At 37.8% G+C, this 26,371-nt stretch overlaps 1 protein-coding gene across 7 annotated transcripts in view; it reads right to left on the reverse strand.

The window, feature by feature from the left end:
• Window positions 1–26,371, reverse strand: part of tnik (TRAF2 and NCK interacting kinase) — a 328,667-nt gene that overhangs the window by 77,657 nt on the left and 224,639 nt on the right. For 5 of the 7 annotated variants that reach the window (XM_008106033.3, XM_008106032.3, XM_062977522.1 and 2 more), the window contains exons 11-13: window positions 23,795–23,861; window positions 22,219–22,423; window positions 775–885 (exon numbers count right to left, since the gene is read on the reverse strand). In XM_008106033.3, coding sequence (XP_008104240.1) covers window positions 775–885; window positions 22,219–22,423; window positions 23,795–23,861 — 383 coding nt within the window. The remainder of the gene's footprint in view (window positions 1–774; window positions 886–22,218; window positions 22,424–23,794; window positions 23,862–26,371) is intronic. The other 2 variants (XM_016992005.2, XM_062977521.1) reach the window with 1 other exon arrangement.

The raw sequence follows: 26,371 nt of genomic DNA on the forward strand, positions 1-26,371 counted from the left end.
CTCTTACCTCATTCTCTTAAATGGAGGTGTTGAGGATGAACCTGGAACCTTCTCATGCAACGGATGCGCCAATTGCACCCATCCAATAAAAAATTGACAAACTGTAGCACAGCAGTGGATAAACTAAGATCAGCAGTAATTAAGGTCTACTAAATGGATCTTAAAAAGCTTGGTTTGTTGATATCTCACAGCACTACTCTAAGTGTTTCTTCTACAAACTGACTACTGTTAAATTAAACAATACCTACTCCTTAACAAATCCATGAGATTGTAGCCTAAAAGATATTAATGCAGATGTCATGGAGAGAGGTGAAGCAAAAGGGCCACTCCTCCAGAGGTGGAAAGTCCAGACCAGGGCCTTGCTCATCATTCCTATACACAAGGAAGTCCTTGCATCAAAATTATCATTTAAGGACCACATTACATTTTAAGATGTATTATAGCAAGTATTCCATTTAAATGTGCAGCTAAACACAAAATCCAGTTGTTAGCTCCAAATGTTCACTTGATCCACTAAATCAATATAAACATGGTAAGTCAAAACCTGTGTAAGTTGCACCGATTCAATGAGTATTCTAGGTGGAACTAACAAGATTTAGACCATAAACTTTGAATACAACAGAAATGGTAGGAATCGTGGGTGCTTAGTGAAGAAGTTGTAACAAACTGACGTTGCCTACTGAGTGTATATCGTGTTGCAGAAGAGGGTTTTCACCCTGAGAATAAGTTTTCTATTAATAAAAGCAAACTCGTCTAAGAGCTGATGTGAGTTACCTGCTCATGCTCAGCACGTCTCCTCTCCTCTTCTCGACGCATTTGCTCTTCATAATGTCGGCGCTGCTCTCTTTCTTGCTGTTTCCTTAACTCTTTCTCTCTCCTTTGCTGCTATAAGAGAAAGGGAACAGAGGGTTGGGTAGGGTGGGGTAGGGTGGGAAGAAATCAACAAAAATGTTCAGGTAAAGTTTTCAAATGTCGGGCAATTCAGAGACCTCTGTATAATCATGCATAGCAGGATGGTGCTTCAAGGGTCATTTCGCTGACACTTTTATGGCAGTCAGCAATTTACCATGACCTTCCCTACTATTTACTCCTATGAAACAGAGGTTTGTTTGTTTATTTATTTATTTATTTATTTATTTACTTACTTACTTCATTTCTATCCTGCCATTCTCACTCAAAAGGACTCAAGGTGGCTTACAAATCTGGCAAAAATTCAATGCCGATAAAAACCAACAATAACAATAAAACATAAAATCAGTTGAAATGATTAACATTAAGCAATAATACACATAAAACAGTATACAAAATTTAAAAACATATAAAGTGCATAGTTCCATTTATCCAAAGGTTCCCAACCTTTGGTTCTTCAGATTTTGGGATTTCAACTTCCAGAAGCCCCCATCATCTTGACCAACTGTAGGGAATTCTAAGAGCCGAAATCCAAAAAACATGGAGAACAAAAAGCTAGAAACCAATGCAACAGAGAATACATCCAATGGTTAATCCATTTTATCTTTGTCCCTGTTTATGGAACAGAAGCACCCAATCCGCATCAATAATTAAGTAAATTTTGAAGTACAAATTTCAATGAACATGAAACTATATGAAGTCAGTAAAACCAGGGTTCAACAATTGATTACCTACTCAAAAGGACCTTAGCGTGTGTTGTAACAAAGGCCAAAAAGAACTGTCATCCTTGACTATTTGGATACACATTAATAGAAGCTCAGGTGGATCCGATTTAGTCGAACACCTTATGCCCCAAATGGCCAAAACGCTTCTAGAAAACCTCAGGAGCACCCCCACAGAAGTAAACACTCAGCTTTCCATTCTGCACTAACAAGTAGTATCTAACATCATGCTGCCTCTAAATTTCAAGATCTTATATAGATACCATGGCTTATCCATTGGTAGAATCAGATAGATTGAAAGGGTCATGAGAATAAGCATCAAAACCTTTGACAGAATAATCACACTGTACCTAGAATAAAACTTCTGGGAGCAAAAAACAATATATAATAACTACATGCATCTCATAAAGCTATTTGTGTGAGAAAAAGACCACTCCAAAGTGACTGGGAAAATATAGCAGGACAATATTAGTGTTTCCATAATCCTTTATCTCTGTTGAAATTAATTTTGTTAGTTTTGGCCCAGCTCTCCAGTCTACCAAGATGATTTTGAATTCATCCAACTCATTTAGTGGCATCTGGAAATCTCATAAATTCTAAGTTTCTCATTCAACCAAGGGTTTGCGGCCTTTATCCTTTCTCACTCCCTGCATCACATTCCTGGAATTACCTTCCTAAATATTTACAGGTTGCTCCTTCCTTTGGTTTTAATTAAAACTTCCTTCTTTTTCAAGGCTTTTGGAGATTTATCATCTCTTATTTAGATTATATGTATTTGTCAATTTGCTTCATTTTATATTGTATTCTTCTGTATTCTATCCAGATAATTTGTTTTACCATTGGATAGCTTTATATTTGTACTGCTCCTTCCTTCACCTGTATATATGTTTCCACACACAGAGAGAAAGTATACAAAGCTGTTTTTGTTGATGTTGTTTTACTTTGTTGTTGATTAACTTGTAAATAAGTAAATGGTTATGATAACTACAATAAGAATATCTTCTATTTAATATGCAAAGTCATTTATAGCCATTATTAGTATTTTATGAGCCACAAATGTAATTTCATATTAATATATTATGCTTGATAAGGCATATATTAAATCAGGCTGAGGCTCCTCTACTTCATCTTTCTTGGTTGTTGCTTGTTGGGCAGCAAAGGAAACAGCTTCCAATAGGAATGCACTTGGCAGCCCTGCTGTTCACACATAATTCACCATTCAAGCCACTTGGATTGGGGTCCAAGTCTTTTTCCAAGGCAGCCAAAGTAGGATGCCTGCAAAGCCATCTGCAGTGATCAAGAATTGTAACAGGGCAGGAGTGACATGCCCCTTCCATTGTTCCACAGCATGATTTCAAATCCCAGTACAGAATTTAGAGCTTTCTCTGAGCCATGTTAATTTTCTCAGGGTAAGAAAAGGCCAGTCATTTGAAAGTCAAGCTGCTTTTTGTACGTTAGCAACCGCTTTGCAGAGGAAATCAATACAGTCTCATAATTACATGCCACTCGGGTCCGCAGCACAAGGCACACTCAGTATTGATTGCAGCCATGGATGAGATGTGTCTACAATTGAGCCTGTGTGTCTTGAAAGTGAAATGAAGATGTGTAAAATCCTTCATTAGTAATGGCATTACGCAGTCTAGGCCAACATCAGAAATGCACAGAACTGTCTATCTGATGTTTGCTCTCTGCTACTCCACCAACTACATTCTGAACATGTCTTCACTCCTCTGCTTGTAGCATTTCTGAGGTTTCCCAGTGCTTCAGTACTTTTGCAGCAAACCAAATATCTGTACTCAGCCTTACTCAACTTTGCTGCCATTGCAATAATGCATCCTCACTGCTGGAACCCTCGGCTGATCTTATCCCAAATCAATACACAATTGCTAAGAGGAGTAAGCCACCCTTTCCCACTTTCCCATTCTGTCCTCTTGTTTCAAGAACCTTTTAGAATTTATTGATCTATTATTTTCTCTGTGGCCATATACCCCATTTGTTCCGCAAAGCTAAACGTTGAGCACTCATGGGCCTCTAATTTTTAAATGGAGAAAACAGAAAGTCAGTCCTTTACAAAGGCATAAGATGTTCTGCCACTGGTGATTTTTTAAGAGACGAGTCAGAATCATGCAGCTCTTAGAGGTTGTTAAACTGCAGATCCCTGAAGCGTTAGTCGATTGTGAGAAATGCCAGCAACATCATGCCAAAAATTGACCATTGATTCACACTAGAGGACCTAGAGATTCCTCAAGAGGTGTTTTCTCTAGGACACCCCAGGTCTTCCAGTGTGATTTTTCAATCAATTTCGCATTGGAGGACCTAAAGACTCCTACAGAAAATATTATAACCAAATCCATGAATAATCAAATCCACAAATGTGGAGAGCTGATTGTATTGTAATGGCCTTTTAAAACAATTTTAAACATCTTTTAAATCTGATAACTTGTATATTTGTATTAAATTTTGTATTATTTTGTATTTCATATTATAGTTTGTGTAATTTTAATTGCATTCTGCTTGTAACAAATTGCTGTGAGCTGCCTTGGGTCCCATACTGTGAAAAAGGCAGGATCGAAATTAAAACAAACAAATCTGCAGGGTGCTTGATTCAAGAGATTTATCTTATTGATATTCGAATGCAGTTTAAGGACACATTTGCTTGTTCTCAGCAAAAACTCCAATGAAAGAAGGCTGCTTATTGCAAGGACAGTGGAACATGAGAAAATGGATTCTTACTCCCAATTCCTCCATCCTACACACATTGCCTTGGTTAAAATAAAGGGAACGGGGCAAGTCTAGCGAACACCGTTTATGTTAACAATGCTGGAACGTAGTCTGACAATTTGTCACCATCTCTTTCCAATCCTTCCACTTTACCCCTAGTAGTACAACATGCACTTGGTAAGAAAATGGTCCTAAGCACAATTCTGGGCATCAAAATTCTGCCTTGCCATCTCCATCGGAAAAAAGAGAACTATGTCTCCAAGTGCCAGTTCACATGTTTCATTTCTGCCTGGGAAATGGAATGAGCTACTTGGCTCCAGAAATTTCTGTTGGCTAGGGTTTCTTATCAGTATGTATAGGCTTTAAGCAGTATACAAAGATTAGAATGACATGCATTATGACATATTCGGTATGTATTATTATAGTTCTGCAGTGCCCTTTTCATTTTATGTTTATTGTTATGTTTTTATGCAACTCTTGAAGAAGGCCACTGAAATATATAAAGGCTGAAACATGTTGGCTTTTTTCCAGGGTAAAAAGAGCCGGTGTATACTGAGTGCTTGAAGATATGCCTTCCTTTTTTCCTCCCTGTAGATTCTACTGGGTATTCTCCAGTTTTTTTTTTGTCTCTTTTGTCTTCTCTACCACCAGCCTATTTCTTGGGATTTCAGATCAGTTGGGATATCATCTTCTGTGCACAGCTGGGTTTTTGCAGTGGTCAGGCCAAACCTTTCCCATTTTACAGATAGTTACTCCTCCCCCCTCCATAATCTTTTTCCTGTCAGGTACAAGCATTGGTGGCACAAGGGGTTATTCTATTTCTCTTCTGCTTCTGTTTTTTTATATGGCTTTTAGGACACTGCAATGCATTGCACAGAGTGGTTTGGGTTAGGAATGGATGCCTTCTGGTAAGGGCATTGGGCTGCTTCCTTCTTCTTAAGAGCCAGCACAGCTTGGTGTCACCCTGGGGATTGGAATGGGCATTTTTAGCAGCAGTTCTGTTCTAGGTACAATATACATAATACTGACAGCTCAAGCCATATGATTGAGTGCAGTGGCCTCTTCTGCACCAATGAGTTCCAGTAATAACTATATAAAAACAAAAATATAAACACCAAGCTTACACATCAGTCATCCCTGACACAGCAATACCCAGATAGATTGGAATATCATTTTCCCTATCCCTCAAGTCAGCTGGATGGGGGATTACGGGAGGTGTAGTCCTGTGGAAATGGAGGGTACCAGTTTGGGAGTGCAGAATGGTAGTAGTTTGACACCACTTTAACTGTTATGGCTCAATGCTATAGAATTCTGGAATTAAAAATATAATGTGATACCAGAGTTTTCTGAAACAGAAGGCTAACTATCTTGCAAAACTACATGTCCCAGAATTCTATAGCATTGAGCTATAGTGGTGTCAAACAGCTACCATTCTGCAGTATGGCTACATCCCTGGAGGAAACTGTTCTATATAAAGCAGCTGACAATTTTCAGACATGTTGATATTCTGGTCACCAGAGGGCAGTCACAAGGAAACAGAGCATCTGGACTCAGACAACAGGGCTTTATATGGTATCTTTGCCAGTGTATCTTAAACTGAATTTGAAGCATCAGTGACTAATGGTTTAAGTAAACATAGCAGACAACTATTAAAGTATATGTTCTTGAATAGGAATGATTAAGCTTGTACTGGAACACAAACAAAATACCACCCCCTCTCTCTTTTATGTGATTATCTTCATGCTTCTACATTTTTATATGTTCTTATTTCTTCCAAATGGAAATTCCTTTCAAAATATCATCCTCCAAATCTATAACTATTCCACCATTTCAGTGATGCCTTCTCTTCAGTTAGGGAAAAGCAACTTTCAACAGATGCAACTTGCAACAGATAAAAAACATAAACACTTAAAATACACAAAATGCAAAAGACTTACATTTTGTGAATTTGTGCCAATATTTTAATTGTCAAAATATTAAAAAGCTAAAACCAATTAAAATGCAAAACATTAAAAGCCAGTATCAAAAGGACATACACATAGAATTCGAGGAAGAAAAAACTGATTCGACAAAATATTACAAGAAATAAACAACTATCCAAAATCTAGGCCTTACTGCTAAAACTAATCATGGAAGATTAATACATCAAAGAATGTATGCTAAAATGGGCCAAAAATATTGGCTGTACAAGTAGTCTAGACAAGTGGGAATGCCTCTGGAAAGTAAAAATAAAAATATTCAGAAATTACTCACTCTTGGAAAACTTTCACAATGTTCTATCACTATTACATGGCACCTGTAAAAATAGCCAAAATGCACCCACACTTGAAAAATACCTGTTAGAAATGTAAACAAGTAACAGGATTACTTTTTCATACATGGGATCCTGCAAGAAGGCAGGACTGAGATCAATGGATCTATAGATTGAGATCTATTGTTTCTATAGTGTTATAGATTGAGATCTATAAAACTACAGAAAAAGTATTAAAACTAAAATACCCATGCATCCAGAGGCATTCTAGCTAGCCATAACAGATCACTCTTGAAGACATATGGCAGACTTTTCATTATGATGACAACTGCAGCAAGAATTGTGTATATACACATATGAAAACTAAAAAAACACACACCAAAAATAGAAGAATGGATAGTAAAAGTAGCTGAAACAGCAGAAATAGACATTTTGACAAGATATTGTCAGATAAAAATACACTTAAATATTAAAAAAAAAGGATTGGGAACCCTTCAAGGGATTTCCAGAAGAAAAGAAAATTCCAATGTGGAAAGTTCATGTTTAAAATGCTAATGTATTACATTATATTCTGCACAAATAAAAAAAAACTGGACCTGCACCTATATATTTTATTGTTGTTTTTATTGTTTTATTGTTATTTTAAAGCTAAGTGTATTATTTTAATCTATTTCTGTAAACCGCCCCGAGCCAAACTGGGAGTAGCGGTATACAAGTCTAATAAATAAATAAATAAATAAATAAATATCTACATTTCAGTATGGCCAGGGAATTGAACCTAGCCTCAGATAATGCAAGTGAGAATAGGCTCACATCCCAGCATCTAATTAGATGGAATGGGGAAGATTTAGGATTAGGATATTCATATGGTAATTTTAAAAAACAACCATGGAGGATTCTACCATTCTTATTGATGCTGCCTATTGATAAGCTCTTTTTGGCTGCCACATCACACTGTTCACTCATGTTCAGCTAAGACTCCAAGATCCCTTTCACATGTGCTGTTGTTAAGTCAGGTGTTACCTATCTGTGCCAAAGTGTAATACCTTACATTTCTCCCTACTGAAATTCATTTTGTTGGTTATGGCCTAGTTCTGTTAAGGCTATTTTGGATTCAGATCCTATCCTTTGGTCTAACCATCTCTCCTCATTTGATGTCATCTGAAAATTTGATAAGCATGCCCTCTATTCCATTGTTAAAGTTAATTTAAAAGATGTTGAGCAGCACTGGGCCCAGGACAGAACCATGTGGCACCTCGCTAGTCCATTCTTTCCAGGATGAAGAGGAGCCATTGGCAAGTACAGCAGTTTCAAGGTTAGTAGTTGTAATTTAGGGAACCACAAGAGCAGAAATAGTGAACTCTCCCCTTCCTAGAGCCGTTCCATACCTGTACCAGAAATGTGATCTCGCCCCACGTACCCATCATTGGCACTACTAATTAAAAAACAAACATATACATGAACATTGATATTCTATGACACATCTAGTTGTATATACCAGTAGTAGTATGGATGTTGAACATGTATCCCGGTGCTGTCCCTGACTGTATCCCTCTATATTTTTTCATATATGTAGGTGAAACACTAGCCACCACTCCTGCTAAGAGAAATGCTGGCACTGGAACATCATTTCTTTGAGACTGAGCAGAGATCCTACCTTGTGAGGGTGTGGAAGAGAAAGAGGTCTTTATGCATCAAGCTCACCAAAATTCAGTACACCTTCATGGGTTTCTGGAACAAACCACCCCTCCCTCTACCCACTGCCTGACACAAGAACTGGGATTTTGTTAGTTGACTTGTATAACTGCATCAGTAAGGATATATAGCAATAGTAGCAATCAGGTTTCTAGCTCTCAGCCATCTGCTCAGGTCATAGGTTGATCTGAAAGGCTTTAGAAACCCAGAATGTTTGGAAATCACTATAAGAAAGCTCTATCTGGTCTTAACTATTCTGCAAACTGCAGCTGCAAACAGTTCCGCTGGCTTGCATTTCCAGTGGACTCCACACACCATGTTGATCCTCTGCAGCTTAATAACACATCTGCAGCATAAAATATAAATAAACTCTTTGGCCTTTTCAAAATGCTAAAGCCTATTTTGATGTGCTCGTCTAGCGTGAAAGATCAGAACCAAACACTTCCCTTTCAACTAGTATGGAAGTCATACGTCAGGTCACATTAGGCTGACTGTTAACCAAAATAATGCTAATTTTCCTATCACTTATGCGTGAATCAGCTCAGAAGTTTCACTGCCTCTTTGATTTTTGCAAACCCCAAAGAAAGTATTCCAAAGATTATGATATAAATAAATTGGATGGCAAACAGAATATAACTGTAGAAAACAGTATAAAATCAAATAGAACTGAAAGCACAATTGGGAACTAAATTCAAGGAAGGTTGAATTGGGAACTAAATTCTAGTTTGTGTAAGCATATAGGTCACATTGTCTTATATTTCAGTGGTGGGGAACTCTAAGACCATGTGATCTATGTGCTTCCTCAGGCTAGAATCCTGTTGATGCCCTGATGCAATTGTAGGGAAAGCAAATGTGCCAAAGGAAAGCAACAAAAGTGCGGCCTTCACAATAGAAGTAAAAGGTGATTGCTGTTGTCATGAGGGGAAGGCTACTTGGAGAATAACCTTCTCTTCCTCTAAACAATGTTGATAGCAACAGCTGTGTTTGCTTTACCTTGTTGCCATTGCATGATCCCACAATGGACTAAGAGGATTCTGGTTTCAGTGTGTTGCCCAAATACCTCTGAGTTTCCTTTTTATGAGTCTTTAAAATGGATCTGGACAGAACAAGCCTTCAAACAGACTCAGTTTAAGGTTATCTCTTAAAACAGATGATGCTCTATAGGAGAATAGATAGCGACTGTAGTACACATAATACATACATGTACATTCTAATATGCATACAGGCATGCATGCACACATTCGCCTTCATACACCTACACCCAGTTACTTCTCATGCAATCTCAGCCACTTCCCAAAAGAGAGTTAAGATCTTTGGAGAAGGCCCTGCTCTCAGTCCCACCTCCACTGCATGCACGACTGGTGGGGATGAGAGACATGGCCTTCTCGGTGGTGGCTCCTTGACTATGGAACTCCCTCCCTAGTGACATCAGACTGGCCCCCTCCCTCCTAGTTTTTAGGAAAAGAGTGAAATCTTGATTATGGGATGAGCTGTTTGGATAGGCGTTGGGTGGTGCAATATATATCTCTATCAACAGAAATGATGACCTCTGGATTGGTACAGTTTTATGGTGTTTATATGTTTTATTTGCAATTTCATATATGATGCATTGCTTTTTATTTGTTTACACGCAGCATTGAACATTGCCTTGTTGTAAGCTGCTCTGAGTCCCCCTTGGTGTGAGAGAAAGTGGGATATAAATATAGTAAGTAAGTAAGTAAGTAAGTAAATAAAACTCCAAAATGTGTAATGTTTGTGAAATACTTCAAGACTTTGTGTTCCCTCTCAATCCATGGGGACTATAGTCAAAAGTAGACATAGGCACAGTGAAAAACAGAATGTGAGCTACAATATATGTTCCAAACTGCCTAATGTCCCTTCAATAATAATCATTCCCATTTTCCTGATTTCCCTTGGTTCTTGGTCTGTTGGGTTATGTTCATAGAAGGTATATTTATTATTCATAAGAAGCAAAGTCACCAATGTATTACAGCCAACTTTTTCAATGTAGCCAACTTCACAGGTTATGCTTGAGGACAAGCATTCTCTACCAACTTTCTTCCATGACCCCTTTACTTTCTTGATGCAAGCAACAAAGGGAGCTTCTTTGTAATAATTCCCAATGATGGATTTTAAATATTGATGAGGGAAGCCATTTGAAGCCATACACCTCTGGGAAGTATTTCAGAAAGAAATCTGATGAGCAGAAGTTCAGCTGTAAACTGGATTTCCCTGGGAATTGTGAAATTGGCCAAGTTCACTAAGGTTAGAACAACTAGAGAGGCTAACCAGAGAGATGAAGTTCAAAGAAATTAATTTGACAACTTCCAACACTTGTCATCATCAAACAACTCAGACTAGAATTGTCTTGCTGAGATGAATATATCCACAGTGATTTGTGGAGATCAAGTTTAGAAAAACCAAGTGGTCAGGTAAATAAAAGACAGGATTGTTTTTGTAATAGTAGAGCTCTCAGTCCAGAATTCCTCCCTTGGTAACTTCAGATATTTATCCTGGAGAACCTCTCAGGGGATCTACTGAATACTGTTGTTGTCTCATTTTGTGTTTATTCATGAATTGAAATATATTTACTCCATACTTCCATTATTGTTTCTTACTCTCAAGCTGCCTTGAGCACAAATGTAATATGAAGTTGAGATATAAATTTTAATAAGTAAATGCAAGTTATAAAAGACATAAAACACTAAAGAAAATAATATAATTCTTATTAAAAATAGAACATCATTTGTAAAATTCAGCCTGAGGATGGAGACACCAAACAAGACATGTATTTATCAAACCAAAAAGCACTTCCCACCCAAAACTTTAAAATGCATCAATATTTTAATCTACCATCAAAAGACAGATAAGAAGGCAACCCAAATGGATATTCCAATGCAAGAGTTCTAGACAATGGATACTAACAATATGACAACCTGTACCATGTACCCACAATTGCCCCTTCATCGGTCATAATCTATGTTGAAGTTCCAAGCCTGAATTGGGATTGTGGCCATGCATTTGCAGGTGATTTTATTTTTTTGCCAGTTTTTGATTGACAGCAACATCTATTACTAATACCAATCTTTAGAAGAACACATCTACTGACAATTTTGCAGTAGCACTTCCGTGACATTAGGCCTGTTTATTTAGGAACCATATCTGCATATGCATATGGTTGAAACTTGGGGATGTGTCAAACACAGAGAATAAATTAAAGTAGATTTACATAATCCTTTGTACAATAAAAAGTTAATAAGGTCAATCAACATAATTTGGGATTGAAGGCCTCAACTAAATTAAATTTTCCTAATGCAAAACCTATACTCAGGACAAGAGACCACTGTCAGGACAGAATTTGGAGAAATTGAATGGCTTTCAATTGGCAAGGGTGCATTTTATCACCCAACCTGTTTAACTTTTATGTTGAGCATATCATACATAAAGCAGGGTTAGATTCAGGTAAAGGAGGCATGAAATTTAATAGAAGGAACATAAACAATTTAAGATATACAGATGGCATCATACTATAAGAATAAAATAGCAAAGATTTGGAAGGATTACAGAAGAAAGTCAGGAAAGAAAGTACAAAAACAGATTTACAACTGAATCTTAAGAAAATAAAAATGATGCCCACAGATAATTTACATAACTTTTAAGTAAATAATGAAGACTTAGAAATAGTTTAAGATTTTCCATGTCTTCGCTCAGACATTAATCATAATGGAGGCTGCAGTGAAGAAATCAGAAGTCTGGGACTACACAAAATCTTGATGTGTAGCTATATAATTGAATATGAAAGTTGAGGTGGCCCATGCCATCATATTTCCAATTTCTATGCGCATTTGTGGAAGCTAGTCAAAGTTGATCAGCTGAAGAAAAAGAGTTCATCTGTAATGTGATGCTGGAGAACAATTCTATGAGCACCATGGACTGCTAGAAAGACATGGGCCTTAAAACAAATCAAGCCTGAACTGAAGTTGACTAAACAGAGACTACCGTATTTTGGAGAACTGACTCACCAGAAAAGACAATAATGTTTAATAAGGTAGGGGACGGTAATATACAAAGAAAACTGCATTGGAGATGGATAGAGTCAATTGAGGAAGTCATGGTCTTCAGTATGTAAGGCCTGAGCAGGGGGGTCTCTTATTCATAGAATCTCCATAAGTCAAAGTTGACTTGACAGCAATTAACAATAACTACAATTTAAGAAATACTCAAGCTGCCAAGTTAGGCAGAGTTTTAGTAGTTCTTTTATACTCCCCCCATTTGTACATGACCCAATTCCATCTAATTTTCAAAACAGTGCAACTCCGATGAAATGGGAAAAGTAGGATGTTCGTTTTCACTGAAGAAGCTCATGTGAATTTAACCCTTCTCATAGGTTAATAAATCCCCAGGAAGCAGAACCTCACCAATTAAGGCTGTGTATTTAGTATCTCAATAGATATGATTTTTAAAGCATTTATTAAAGTTCTGGCTTTAGCAGTGGCTAAATCCTTTTGAAATAAATAATTGAGAATTATATATTTTTTACACTAAAGGTTGAATCCTGTCATTAAAAAGCTTAGTATATAGATTCTGGAAGGCCCTTTCTAATTTGGCTGCTCTAAACTACAGGGTTGAACATTTATCTGCACATAAGTACATGTGTAGCCAAATTCCAGTCATGATTCTCTTCTTCCGTTCTCTCAGAAATTCAACTGATGTGAAGTCATGATGCCCAATAGACATGGGGACTTCATCCTCTAAACTGGCAACATACTCCAAGCAATTTTACATTTCTTTTTATAAGCTTTAGCATTTGAACTCTGATGAAAGAGACCCCTATCAAACAGGACAGTGGTTCCCACCAGTGGGCTGTGAGACCTAAAATAAGGTCTGTGAGACATGTGGAGAAAATCAGCTCTAGATTATTAAATATGGTTTTCTGTGGGTGAGCAGGTGGAGACTACTGAATGGCATATGTTCTGTATCAGAAACTAGAGCTGATGTGGTCTATCCAATGCAATTTTCTGAATCAGCACCCCAAATAACCGAACCAAATCTAAAGTTGACCAAAAACTGATTCGTACCCCTTTTGGTGGCCTGTGGTCAAAGTGGTCCTTGGTCAAAAAAAGGTTAGGAACCCCTGACCAGGAAGCTTTACACTTATTCAATATAGGATAACAGAAGCAAGACTTTGTATGCTCAAGGATGGAAGGTCATTATTATTCCCATACAAGGAGATTGGATGATGAAGTTGTGAGAGGTGGCTGGGATGGACACATTAACAATTATGATTGAGATTATGTATCAGATTTTTAAAGAAAGACTGAAAGGTTTAGTTATCAAATTTGAGATATCATGGGGGTGATACCTGTATTAGGTTTTAAGAATTAGTAGAGATATACTTACTTGTTGTACATGTTCTATTACGAATTTTTCTTTTAAGTGGATGTTCATGGTTTTTTTTATAATTATAACTATACACTGAGAAAGTAGAGGTCATTTGTGCTCCCCTGTATTTGTAATATTAGTTTAGCTGTAGGTCATTGCCATGTTTTTATTATATGTATTGCGTGTTATATATGTTTTATTTTTTGTTTTGTAATTTATTTGTGTTTTGTTAGTTCTGCCTTCTTTATGTTAAAATACACACAGAGAAGGCCAATAGCCAAGCTTTTTGGTGCTTCTGAACATACAGGGATGTTGTGAGGATAAAAAGTCAACAGAAGACTAAAAATGTAATCCATAATGCCAGTAAATACTATTATCCATAACTCTTTTATATCAGTACACATCGATTCAGAGTTTGTGCTCATTTTTTTGTATGTGCTCAGTTCTTTTTTCCAGCTTTCAGCAGTAAACTATGTCTACAAAGAATTCTAGCCTATTTCTCATCAATCATAGTTGCTTTATGAGCAACGAAACAGGGAAAAGTTTTATTCCTTCCGTCTCCTTGCCCTGCTTTATTGAAACTATGACTATGCTGGTCTATGCCCCAAATTGCCATTTCAAACCACCCACACTCTTGAGGATCATCCCGAGCTTCCCTTTTGATCATGAGTGTATGTGGCATCACTATGTCAGTCACAGTGTAGTGACGTCACCAGCAAAACCACAGCCAATAGAATCAAAGGGCAGAGTGGGCAGCGGGAATGAAGATCATAGTGAGGGGGAAAGAAAAAAAAAGAAATGGCATTGAGAGAAGCAGCAAATGTAGTTGATATACATGCTGAGGGTACATTTTCAAAGTTCAACATTTGGTTTTAAATTCTATTTCTGCAAACTAGAAATTGAAATGGTTCCAAAACAACTAGGTTGATTTATCCATGGGTCAATGCTAAAGATGCTTTGTACTCCATGCCATTTTGGGTGCTTGAAGCAGAGCAGAGTGGTGGCATCCATTTTTAATAGGAGCTTCCTTTACAAGTCTGCTGAGGCTTGGCAGAAAGACTACAGGAAGCCCCTATTTAAAATAGTCACATTCTGCTTCAAGCACCAAAAATGATTGCTTTTAAGTGTTGCTTGGGTTGAAATAGCAGGTGAGGAAGGAGGGAAGAAGAAGGGACTGCTTTTATTATCCGGCGTGGACAAGGGAGAGGTAATAGGGCGGGAACAATTCCCCATTTCATTTTTTACCTCATTTATATTTCTTTCCCTATCTGTATTTGTACAGATGCAAACATATTATGATCAGTAATGAAATTTATGCACGCACACACACACACACACACACACACACACACACACACACACAATTGAGATCTCTCAAATAAACAGCTCCTCTCTTTCTCTTTAGCTCTTCCCAAGTATGTTACCTCTATGCATTTTAAAAGGAGAAAGAAACATTTCTTTGCCCTATGCTCCTTATCCATGAGTCAAAAGCAAAATCTATAATTTTGGTTCCAAATGCCCTATGCTCCTTACCCATGAGTCAAAAGCAAAATCTGTAATTTTGCCCCCAAAATGTGTCCTTAATTTATTACAATTCCCCAAATTCCCCTATTGGTCATGCTGGCAAGAGGTTCTGGAAACTGTAATCCCAAAAAGTCATTTACCCCCTAATTTTGGGTAATAATAATAATAATAATAATAATAATAATAATAATTTTATTTTTGCCCACCCCCCTCACAGCTCAAGGTGGGTTACAACATTGCTAAAACACATAACCATTTAAAAATACTCTATAAAATACACATATTAATATTAAAATTTATTTCCACAAAAATACACTTTAAAATCCATGGAAACTATAGTACTCTCTACTGCTAGCCCACTCCCCCCATTTCTAGTTATCTCCTGCTTTTCTACAATATTTGTTGTTTTAATATACCTTTTATTGTAGAGCTAATGAGTTATAGATTGCCTGTATGAAAATGTTATGCTATTCTCTATAGAGACATTAATAGTAAATAATTGCAGTAAATCTTTTCAATATAGAAGAAATATTTAGAGCAACACAAGGATGTAACCCTCAGAAAAAAAGTATTCATTATGCTTAAAAGTTTCATTTTGAGTTTTTTAAATACTTGTAGACAAAAACCACTGTCAAAGTGCTATGAATTAATGCTAATTTCCCTGCATTGTATTTTTTGGACCCAAATAAAGTGACATTTTCTATAAATCAAATTTCCCAATGTGCCTTAATACTATTCATGCAACTATTTTAGAGCTAAACAAAGTATTTTCTTTGTGCTTATGAGCCTTTAAGAAAGTCGAAGTGTTTCCCTAAGGGATTTTGCTGCTGTTTATAATGCAAAATGAGCTTCAGAGTCGCTATCATGTTTTGTTTCAAAACAGTTCCTCTGTCTATTAACATTGATGTTTGGGCAGATTTGCATTTGTGAAAGTCCAGGTGGAGCAGCAAAGATAATATAGATAGAAGGTAATGTCTAGTTTCTGAATTTGCTATGACCTCCTCACATATTCATATTTGATTAGCTACCTAGGGGCATCACTATTGCCACAAGAAGATGTGCTAACAAAAAAAAAAAATACTCGATTGAGCCCGAAAAGTGTTCTGGAGTACAACCACAGAAATACCAGGAATACGGACCTGTAGTGCTACTATTTTCCCATAACTCCCATGGTTTCATACTATGGAATTCTGGGAGTTGTAATTCTCATTAGCACTTAAAAGCAGATAATATTGTGAAAGGTTAGGCAAGGAGAGTATTCTGCCAGAAACCTTGCCAAGACTATTATTCAGAAGACTCTGTTATTACTAAGCAAGCAGGTACTAAAGACTGACTAAGAAGTACATGGAGGTTGTATTCCATGGAGGACCGAAAATGTTCACTAAATGAGGTCTTCGGCTGTGGTTCAACTCTATTAACTTTATGCTGCAATGATTCTGAAACAATGCTCTTGGGAAACACCAGTGGGCCTTTGTAGAGCAACAGGTGGCTTTATAAATCAATACAAAATAATGGCTGTGAAGAAGAGGAAATCTGATTTCTCAGGGGTATTCATTATATGCAAAAAAAGCAACTCACTTTCCTGAAATCAGAATTGTCCCTTCAGGAACAGAGGGGGAAACCTCTATTGTACGCACTGTCTTCTGTGTTCACATGGAATGGATGTCACGGATAAACACACATGGCAATCCATTTCCTTTTCAGAAGACTTTCTGAAAAGTAATTGCCCCTCCTGCTAGCTATCATCTTTCTGTTGTCTGCAATTCTCTCTGCAGATGCTTGTTTCTAACTCCATAGGACATGAACTACAGAAACTTCAAGGTAGTCTTCCGTCAAGCCACCCTTGAAGATCAGCCCTCATGAAACTTATTTACTGCTTGCAGTACTTTCGGACAACTGCAGTCAACTGTCAAATTATTTATCTAACACTGAAACCCTAGTGGCTAGCTAGCTAGACACTGTCACTGTCATGGTCTGATTCAGCATCTTCAGAAAACCACTCGTTTCCTGAAGGAGACATTTGCTGATGCCAGAAACACCAGCTGAAAGGGCAAGATACACTATCGGGTACTAAGCCATCAACTTTGGGTTTGATGGGGTTTTGCTTCTCTGCTACAGACACAAGTGAAGTGAAGAGCTCAATATATTTGTGTGGGAGGCAAGAGCAGGCCTGACATTATCCAGTAATGCACTGCTCACCATTCTGAAAACCTGTATCCTTTAATATGAGCCTTCTTTATAATCTTCAGGGGAAGGACTTTCTGTGTCACAGGACCTTTCTAGACTTCTCTTATGAGGACACAGGAGAGTGGGCTCTTGGTGGCTACTCTTAGGCTACAAAACCATCCTATCTGGGAGGCTTGGCTGGAACCCTCTCTGTTCTCTTTTTCCCAGCAGGTAAAGACCTTCCTATTGAAACTGGCATTTAACTGGCTGGGGTAGAATCATAGAACCATAGATCACATGGGTCATCCAGTTCATTCTGCCATCCAGGAAAACATAATCAAAGCACTCTCAACCAGTGACCATCCAGCCTGTATTTAAAACCTTCAAAGAAGGAGACTCCACCTCACTCCAAAATGGCGTATACCACTGTCAAACAGCTCTAACATCAGAAAGTTCTTCATAATGTTAAGAAGGTGAAATGGCCATGCTGCTCATGTGATATGATTTCATGTGTCTTTAATTGCTTTTTTAATTTATACATTCTGCTTACCATTTTAGATGCAAAACTAATTTAATAAATAAATTGGAATTATGGGGTAGCATTATAGCAGATGTCACCAACTATCAAGTGATGCACAAAAACTAGCCAATAAGTGTTCCAAACTCTTAGGCAAGAAAGTTACAGAAGTTAGTAGCATATACTATGAATTAATACCATGAATAGTCTTTTTCTCGCTCGGTTCACCTAATTTCCTTTTAAAGACAGCCAAGAGGGCTGCCAGAGTCAACATGGTATAATGATTAGAGTGTTGTACTATGACACTTGGAGACCAGGGTTTGGATCTCTGCTGGGCCATGGCAACCTTGGGCATGCCAACTCTCTCAGTCTCAGAAGAAGGAAAAAGAAAACCTCCTCTGAACAAATCTTCGAAGAAAACCCTGTGATAGTTTTATCTTAGGGTCACCATAAGCCAGAAATGACTTGAAGGCAAACAAAATAGCTTCATTGAATAATCCCAATTTCTAGAGCAGAGGTAGGAAAGATATGCCTCAAATTTGGGGCCCTTAATAGAAAGAATTATAGGGCTAATTTTCAGAAACAGGGGATTGGCCTCCGAACGATGGAAAACATATCAAAAATATAGCCCACAAATATGGTGGTTTAACTCTATTTTCCACTCATCTTTTTTGTAAATGGAAAAAAGATTATAGTTAAAGCATAGCCAACTCTGACAAAGTCTCTCTGACGATGCAGCTCAGATTATTTTGGGGTAATTTGTCAACTAGAATTTGAGCAGGGTGCATTGCCTGAGAAGGAAGCTGTGAAAGAAGCAGCCTGGGATGACTTTTCCAATCATCTGGAGCATAAGTATTAATGCCTCAATGCCGTGCATACAGCTACATGCTTTGGTTTGTTCTTTAAATGAAAGCGGCAAAGTCACCGAAGGAACAGTGAAAGTCAGGGCAGTAGTTTCCACCCTGGGGTTGAGGAGAAATGACGACAGAAAGGGACTGAATACAGATCATGGGTTACCAGTTGGCCAGCCCTGTCATAAAGTACAGGGGGAAAGAAAACAACTGGAGCAGAAAACAACACATGGCACACCCTGTAAGCCTGATCCACCAAGCTTCTTAAGATCCCCATAATGACAAAAAATGAACGAGCAGAAAGTAAGGTGCTCATAAATGAAAATATCTTTGGAAAAGAAAGTCAAAGAATCATTATGATTTGCTTCATTGTAAAATGAGTATTAATTACATGAACAAATATGTTGTCTTTAGAAGATTTCAGTTAATCCTGTTTCCCCACTCATCTTCACTTTATCTTTGAGTCCTCTTTGTTCATTTTCCCTCCCTCCCTCCCTCTTTTTATGGTGGTGGTCTCTAACCTAATCCACTGTATTGGCTAGGTATATTTGTTATTCTTTTATACTTAACACAAGCCACAATTAACATAGATATAATATTAACAGCGACAGAGATATTATGTAGTCTACGAACACATTGTTTTCTCCTACTAGAAACAACTAATTTAGCATTCTGTCCTCATGCTGTATCAGTGTAACCAGTAATTTCTCTGTTAAGGACTCACATCTCCTTTTACAACTTCATAGCAAATCTCTCCTGTCTTTGAGTCTCTCTTAGTTCCATGAATTGACCCTGCCAAAGAAATGAACTCCCTCCCCAAAGAGGTGCATTCGGCCCCCTCGTTGCTAGCCTTTCGCTCTCAGGTTAAAACCATCCTGTGGAAGCAGGCCTTTCCCTATAAAGCCCTAAACGGTTTGGGTCCTGCTTATCTTCATGACTGCATTTCTCCCTACTAACTAGTGTGGGCTCTAAGATGCTCTGAGGAGGCCCTTCTCCCATGCCCGCCTCCATCACAAACATGGTTGGTGGGGATGAGGTAGAGGGCCTTCTAGGTGGTGGACCCCCGGCTCTGGAACTCTCTCCCCAGGGGAAACCACAGAGGACCCATCTAGACAGCCCCTTTTAACGTGGGACTTCCCACAATAAAAAGGGGGCTGTCCAGATAACATCTCAGAGAAAAACAAATTAGTTCGCCACAAATCAGGAAAACTCTGGTTTGTGGAAAATTAATTTGTTAGTGGGTTTATTCTGCACCTTCTTGGAAGGAGCGGGATAAACTCACTACTTTTATCTGGACTGCTCCCTCAAAAGTTCTGAGCTTTTGAGAGGGAAGTTCAGACAGTAGTCCTGCGGTTTTCTGTGCTAAATTAGCCCAGAAAACCGTGAGGACACCACCCCCCTCCCCAAAAGCCCCCCAAACCCCTTTTAAAAGTAAAAAAAAAAACTCACCCAGCCTCCATTAGAGTGGTGCTGCAGTTTTCCTGGCACATAGGAATAACGTGCCAGGAAAGCGGGGAGGGGGGAGGGAGCAATTTTCCTCTCCTTAGGGAGGGAGCACATCTGGACACCCACCCCAGAAAGAACATGCTTTCTGGGTGTGTGTGTGTGTGTGTGTGTGAATGAGGACCCAGGAACATTCACATTTTTGAAACGTGAATGTTCCCGTGATAAATGGCTGTCTGGAACTGCTCTGAGTGGTCTTAGGTAACTCACATTTTCTCAAGCCTCAGAAGGCAAAACAAACTCCTGCTGAATAAATCTTGACAAGCAAATCCTTGCTATAAATTGAAAATGATTTAACAGCAGCAGCAACAAAATACAAATCAGATATAACAATATAAAACAAATGAATGAAAACAAACCTTATTCAGTCTCTTAGTTATAAAAATAAGTATTCTGTTCTGCTAAAAGGACTACTTTTGTGACCCACACACAATGCACAGACCAACACTGTTGCATTGTGCTCTGGGTTTATGGGCAACATGATGGCAAGACAAAGCAATATCTGAAGCAGCCCTCTTATATTTGGCAAGCTGAACAATGCTGTTGTCTGATATATGTTTCGCCTTCTCGTTATAACCCTGGAGGGGGTTGCAAATGGCAGCCTTGGAAAATAGCCATTCACTTTCCCTGGAGTGGCACAAAGTCAGCTGCTTGACATTCTTTCAGGTTTTAAATTACTAGCCTCAAGCTTCATTGTCCATTGCTTAGAAACCCAAAGAGAAAAAAAGGCAACTTTGACTGCATATAATGAATAAGTGGAATGACTGGTTCCATGTAACAGGAGGGTCCATTTGTTCAAAACCTTTGTCCAGTGACTTCTTGGCACAGACAGCAAATTGTCCCTTTTTTCTCCCCCAAATGGGATAGAATGGCTTCAATACGAGTGGCTACAAGAACATCACAAAGGTAAGGACAAATGGGCACTCTTTGTCATCATGTTCTTTACTCACTGAACAAAGGGATCATTTTATTAAGTTAAAGAAGCCTGACTTATGAGCAAGTAGAACTGAGTCTCTTGCATACAGGGTGAAGTGCAGCTATTGAGTGTTATTCAGAGTTAAGTAATTAAAAATAATGAATAGAGTGTATACATTCAGTCAAGAAAATACTAGTAATCTCAGTAATATCCATTCAAATTCATATCATATAATATTGGATGGTTGGGTTCAATCCACTTTAATTTTTCAGCTGTGGAAAATCTGTGACTAATGAAGCCACTCCCTAGCCCAGTAGTTTGCCACCTGTGGGTCCCCAGATGTTTTGGCCTTTAGCTCCCAGAAATTCCAACAGCTGGTAAACTGGCTGGGATTTCTGGGAGTTGTAGGCCAAAACACCCAGGGACCCACAGGTTGAGAACCACTGCCCTAGCCAAATGAATTGCAGACATCACTCCAAATGTTCACTGATGATGAAGTACTGACAGGGCTGCATGTCATCCAGAGCATAGATGGATCAAAAGGCAGCCATGTTGGCTCTCTTCCTTCCACTAAAGGTTCCCAACCTATGCTGTATTTTATATTCACAACCCCTCTATCCCCCCATCCCATTCTTTATAGCCTCCCCTTCCCACCAAATTGGGTCTCAAGGTGGCATAAAACAGAGAGGAAAGTAAAATACATTCTCATATGATTAAAAACATGTACAACTACATAATTTTCTCTAGCATGATGATTAAGTAGCTTGGAATCTATTTTTAAAGAAAATAAATCTTGGGAAATCTTATTTATTTGGATCAAGGTGTATGTGTATCTTTGGATTCAGTTCCATCCAGCATTTAATCATTTTCTTTCATATCATATCATGATACAGACTGGAAGAAGCATCCACTTGGACTTTGCATTGCTATTCCATTGGTTTCTGGACCATCTTTAATCAGCTGATTTCAGAAAGAATGAATGATGTTCAGATAAGGAGAAATAATTATTCTGAGCAAAGAGGGAATGGATTCTTAATGCTACATGACACAACACCTCTTACCTCTTCCAGCCTCCGTCTCTGTTCTTTCTGTTCCTCAATCCTCTTCTGTCGTTCGGCCAACAGTTGACGTTTATGCTCCTCATTCTCCCGTTGCTGCTGCTCCAGCTGCTGCCGACGAAGGGCCTCTGAGCGCTCTTTATTTGCAAGCTGAAGCCTCAAGAAGTCCCGTCTTAATGTTGATTCACCAGGCAGATTTAGGATGGAGCTTCACGAGGAAAGACAAATGTGCATCATTCCAGGAGCACATTCACATGAAAGTACATATGACATACAGAGATAGCCTCTAATTAGACAAATTTGAATCCACCCTATATATCCATCCTGTCTTTATGAAAATATGAGACAAAATTATCCAGTTGAAGAGACTACCACATGGTTTATTCCTTGGTTAGTCCTAAAGAAACATCTGAGGAAGTCCGATTCTTACATTTAAGGAAATTTGTATTTGCCATGCAAATCATGCTGAGAACTAAAGTAAGCATTACATAACTGATTTAGATTAATATGAAATGTAAGTCTTACAGTATGAAATTCCACAATATTCTTTTTAAAAAGAATGTCAAAAACAGGTTAAATTAACTATGAAAATCATTTGAAAATTTAGATTGAAAAAACAGAATTGCTACAAAATCAGTTACTTCTCAGACGTTACATGGAACATATAAATGCCACATATTAGCATTCATTAACATTGATGTATTTGTATCCAGCACAAAGCAGCCTTGTTTGTCGTAAATCCTGCATACATGTTGTTGTTTTACAGGATTTGGGTAGTCAGAAAACTTTCTTAATACAAGAGCCTCTTAGCAATTCTTGTTTAACTGAATTTTACAAATGCAGAAGAATCAAGTCATAAATTTGGGGGTGAGGAGTCTGCAATACTTTAGGTTGAAGAGGACATGACCATATTTGAATTTTAGATGCCCGAACTCTCCTTATATGTAAAAGGAGAAATGATTTGGTTCAAGCTTCTTCTGGCAATGCACTCATTGTTTATGAATTGATTTTTTTTTTCAAGGAATAAACTTGCACGCATGCAGCCTGAAGGCATGTATCAAGACACATGGTATGATGTTCTTCCAAGTACAAATTGAAGGTGACCAGCATTTTCTATAACAATGTCATGTCTCTTCTAAAATGAGCACAGCTGTTAGCTGCCATGCAGAAACCAAAATATTCACAATAACAAAGGTAGTGAAACAGTTCGCGGTGATAGGTTACATTTCCACCTGTGTACCACAGATGCATTAGTCCAGGATCAAGTCTGCTTCTTGTTGTAGTTTTTTTAAATTAAAAAACAACAATAAACAAACAAATTTTCCAGAGCTGTCACTTCACATTTGTTTGATCTGGTGATACTAGCCATATGTTGAGATTTCTGTTAGAATTTTTTTTTAGGATGCCCAAAGGTTTGCAGGACATCATACCTGGCCAGAAATGTAAGGACACAGTCCATGGCCAATGGCAATCTAATTTTAGAGAGAACTGCCACATTTATATTTGACTTCCTTTTATCAAAAATAACTCATAACATTCCTCATAGTCACATGGGCACGAATGGACAATTATTTATTACCTGGGTTCTCCAGAGTCATTTTCTTCCTCTTCTTCCTCACTTCCACTGTACTCGTATTCCGTTTCATCTAGGAACATAATTGAATGTCAGTGCCCTTTACAGAAACCATTAGTTTTTCTGCTAGATGAGAGCCATGGGGTTCTGGTCTGAGAAAAGCAAACTTTTTTTCCATTTTAATATGTGATAGAATTGGATAAGGATATTGTTTCAAGAATGACTTGAATTCTCATCACCAAGTAAGCCTGCATTGAGGCAGATATACAAACCTTGCCAATGAGATTACTTTGAAAGCACACTGTATTCCATTCAGAAGACTCTCCCTTTTGAAATATGGAGGGCATACTGCATTCACTAAGACAGTTATTTTATAATTTGTATATAATCTCTATCTATGTATTCAGAACACTGTTAGCTTAAAAGTAAATGGGCAAATGAGGATTCTTTTGTCAGGAAGGAGTGATTAGTCATATAAACCTCACTGATTTGTGACTCAGAATTTGTAAAACAGGGAAACACAGGAAATGACCAATGAATCCATACTTCTTTTCAGGAAGGGATTAGGGTATCAATATATAATTTGGGGCGTGGGGTGATATGTTAAAAATCTATTATGAATAGGACTGAGATAACATACACCGGGATATGAACCTGAGATTTGAGTATCATTTCAGAAAAGCAAAAAAGGGAGGTATTTGCTTTGTTAAGGGGAGGAAGAACAGATGTTCTGAATACAAATGGTCCTGCATTCACTCATAGGTGTAGAGAGGATTCCGAAAGCCAAGATTAGTAGATATTAAATTTAAATAACTCCCTTCATATTCATATACAGTAGTTATCTGCTCATCTTGGCTTTGCGCAACTTCCCTTCTATCTTTGTCCCCTGAAGAACGTTGTTAAAACTAAACCTGTCACCTCTCTACCATATCAAGAAGTTTGGCATTACTCTGAGGGATTGACACATATAAAGATCTGTCCCCTAGGCACTTCCATGCATCTTAGGAAGCAGATGAAACTTATGAAGGTTTATGCTTCCAACTTCGTTATTTCAGTTAGTCTCTAAGGTGCTACAAAATCCCTTTGCTTACTGTTATTCCAGACTAACAAGACTATGCTTTGAACAGACAAATCTGGTACACAAGGTTGAACTCTGTACATGCATTCCTAGCCACCATAGAAACCTGCATTTTAGCTAAGGAGAGAATTCAAGAATAAACCTAAGATGTAGAACTGTGTGTCCAAGAGGAAATACCCCCCAAAACAACTGGAAAGCACATTTATTCTCAGAGCTACAAGTAGCAGTTCATGAGCACACATACACACACATATAGGGAGCAGTTACCTTATCTTTGGTATTGATTATTTTAAATAGTGTTTCTTCTAAAATAGGGGATCATGATTTAATTAAGTTTGGGTTTGTCTGTGGAAAGAGTTGGTGCTTGAGGATTAAGTAAGAGTCATCAATATTTCCCTTGACATTTCAGATTGTAATTCATTTTACATGGGGAAAGAACATGGCAAAGGCAGAGAAAGAGTGATGTGTTAATTTAAAATATTTTATAGGAATGTTTACTTCATGTTATAGAAATTCATAAGTAGGCTGAAAATGCATTTATTTAACAAGTTTCATCTAATAGTTCTTCATTTTATGAGTTGGTTCAATTGAAATAAAATCTATTGTTTCAAAAAGCATATCACTTTTATATTATGGCATTAAACACTATGGTGTAATACACTTGGTGATTCGTTGTCTGTTTCTCTGAAATATTCAAAGCGAATTCATAGCATTTTTACAGTGCCATATAACTTAACAAAATGAAAGATAATGTAATGAATTATGTAAAAACATTAAAATGTATTGCTACGTCCATATTGCTGTTTAGACGAACTGTTGCATTTAAATACACACACAAGCCAAAGCATGTCTGTACCATGGTTACTGCCTACATAACAATCCAAGAGCGCCATGTTCTGGTTGGAAAGGAAAACCCATTAACATAATATATTTGTTCCAATTTAAGCCTGAGATGGTAACTGAAGCTTTCAAAGAGTCATAAAACCTTAGAGGTAGAAAAACGTGAATTAGGGCCATCTAGTTCAACCCCCCTGCCATGCAGAAACACACATCTACAAAACTCCTAAAAGATGTCTATCCAAGCTCTGTTTAAAGACTGCCAAAGATGGAGAGTCCTTTAAGGAAATTTATTCTACTCTTAAATAGCTCTTACACTAAAGAGATTCTTCCAAAAAGTTTCTTCTTTTGTAGAGGTAGACCCTGAAGTAAACAGATGAACAACAGGAAGAGTGCTATCGGATATTTGATCTGAAAGGTGGCTTCTCTTCATCTGGACTAACATACGAAGCCTTATGATCTCTATGTTCTGGGAAGTATTCTCATATATCCCTTCAAAGTCTTATTTTTCTTGGTTCCAGCTAAATGCTAGTTTTCCTTCCAAAAACAAAAGTCAGCATGGTGTAGTTGTTTGAGTGTTGGCCTACAACTCTGAGAATCAGAGTTTGAATCTTCGCTTTGCCAGAGAAACCCACTGAAGGTCCTTGTCCTTGAGCAAGTCTCAGACT

The sequence above is a fragment of the Anolis carolinensis genome, chromosome 3 (assembly GCF_035594765.1).
Source record: "Anolis carolinensis isolate JA03-04 chromosome 3, rAnoCar3.1.pri, whole genome shotgun sequence".
NCBI lineage: Eukaryota > Metazoa > Chordata > Lepidosauria > Squamata > Dactyloidae > Anolis > Anolis carolinensis.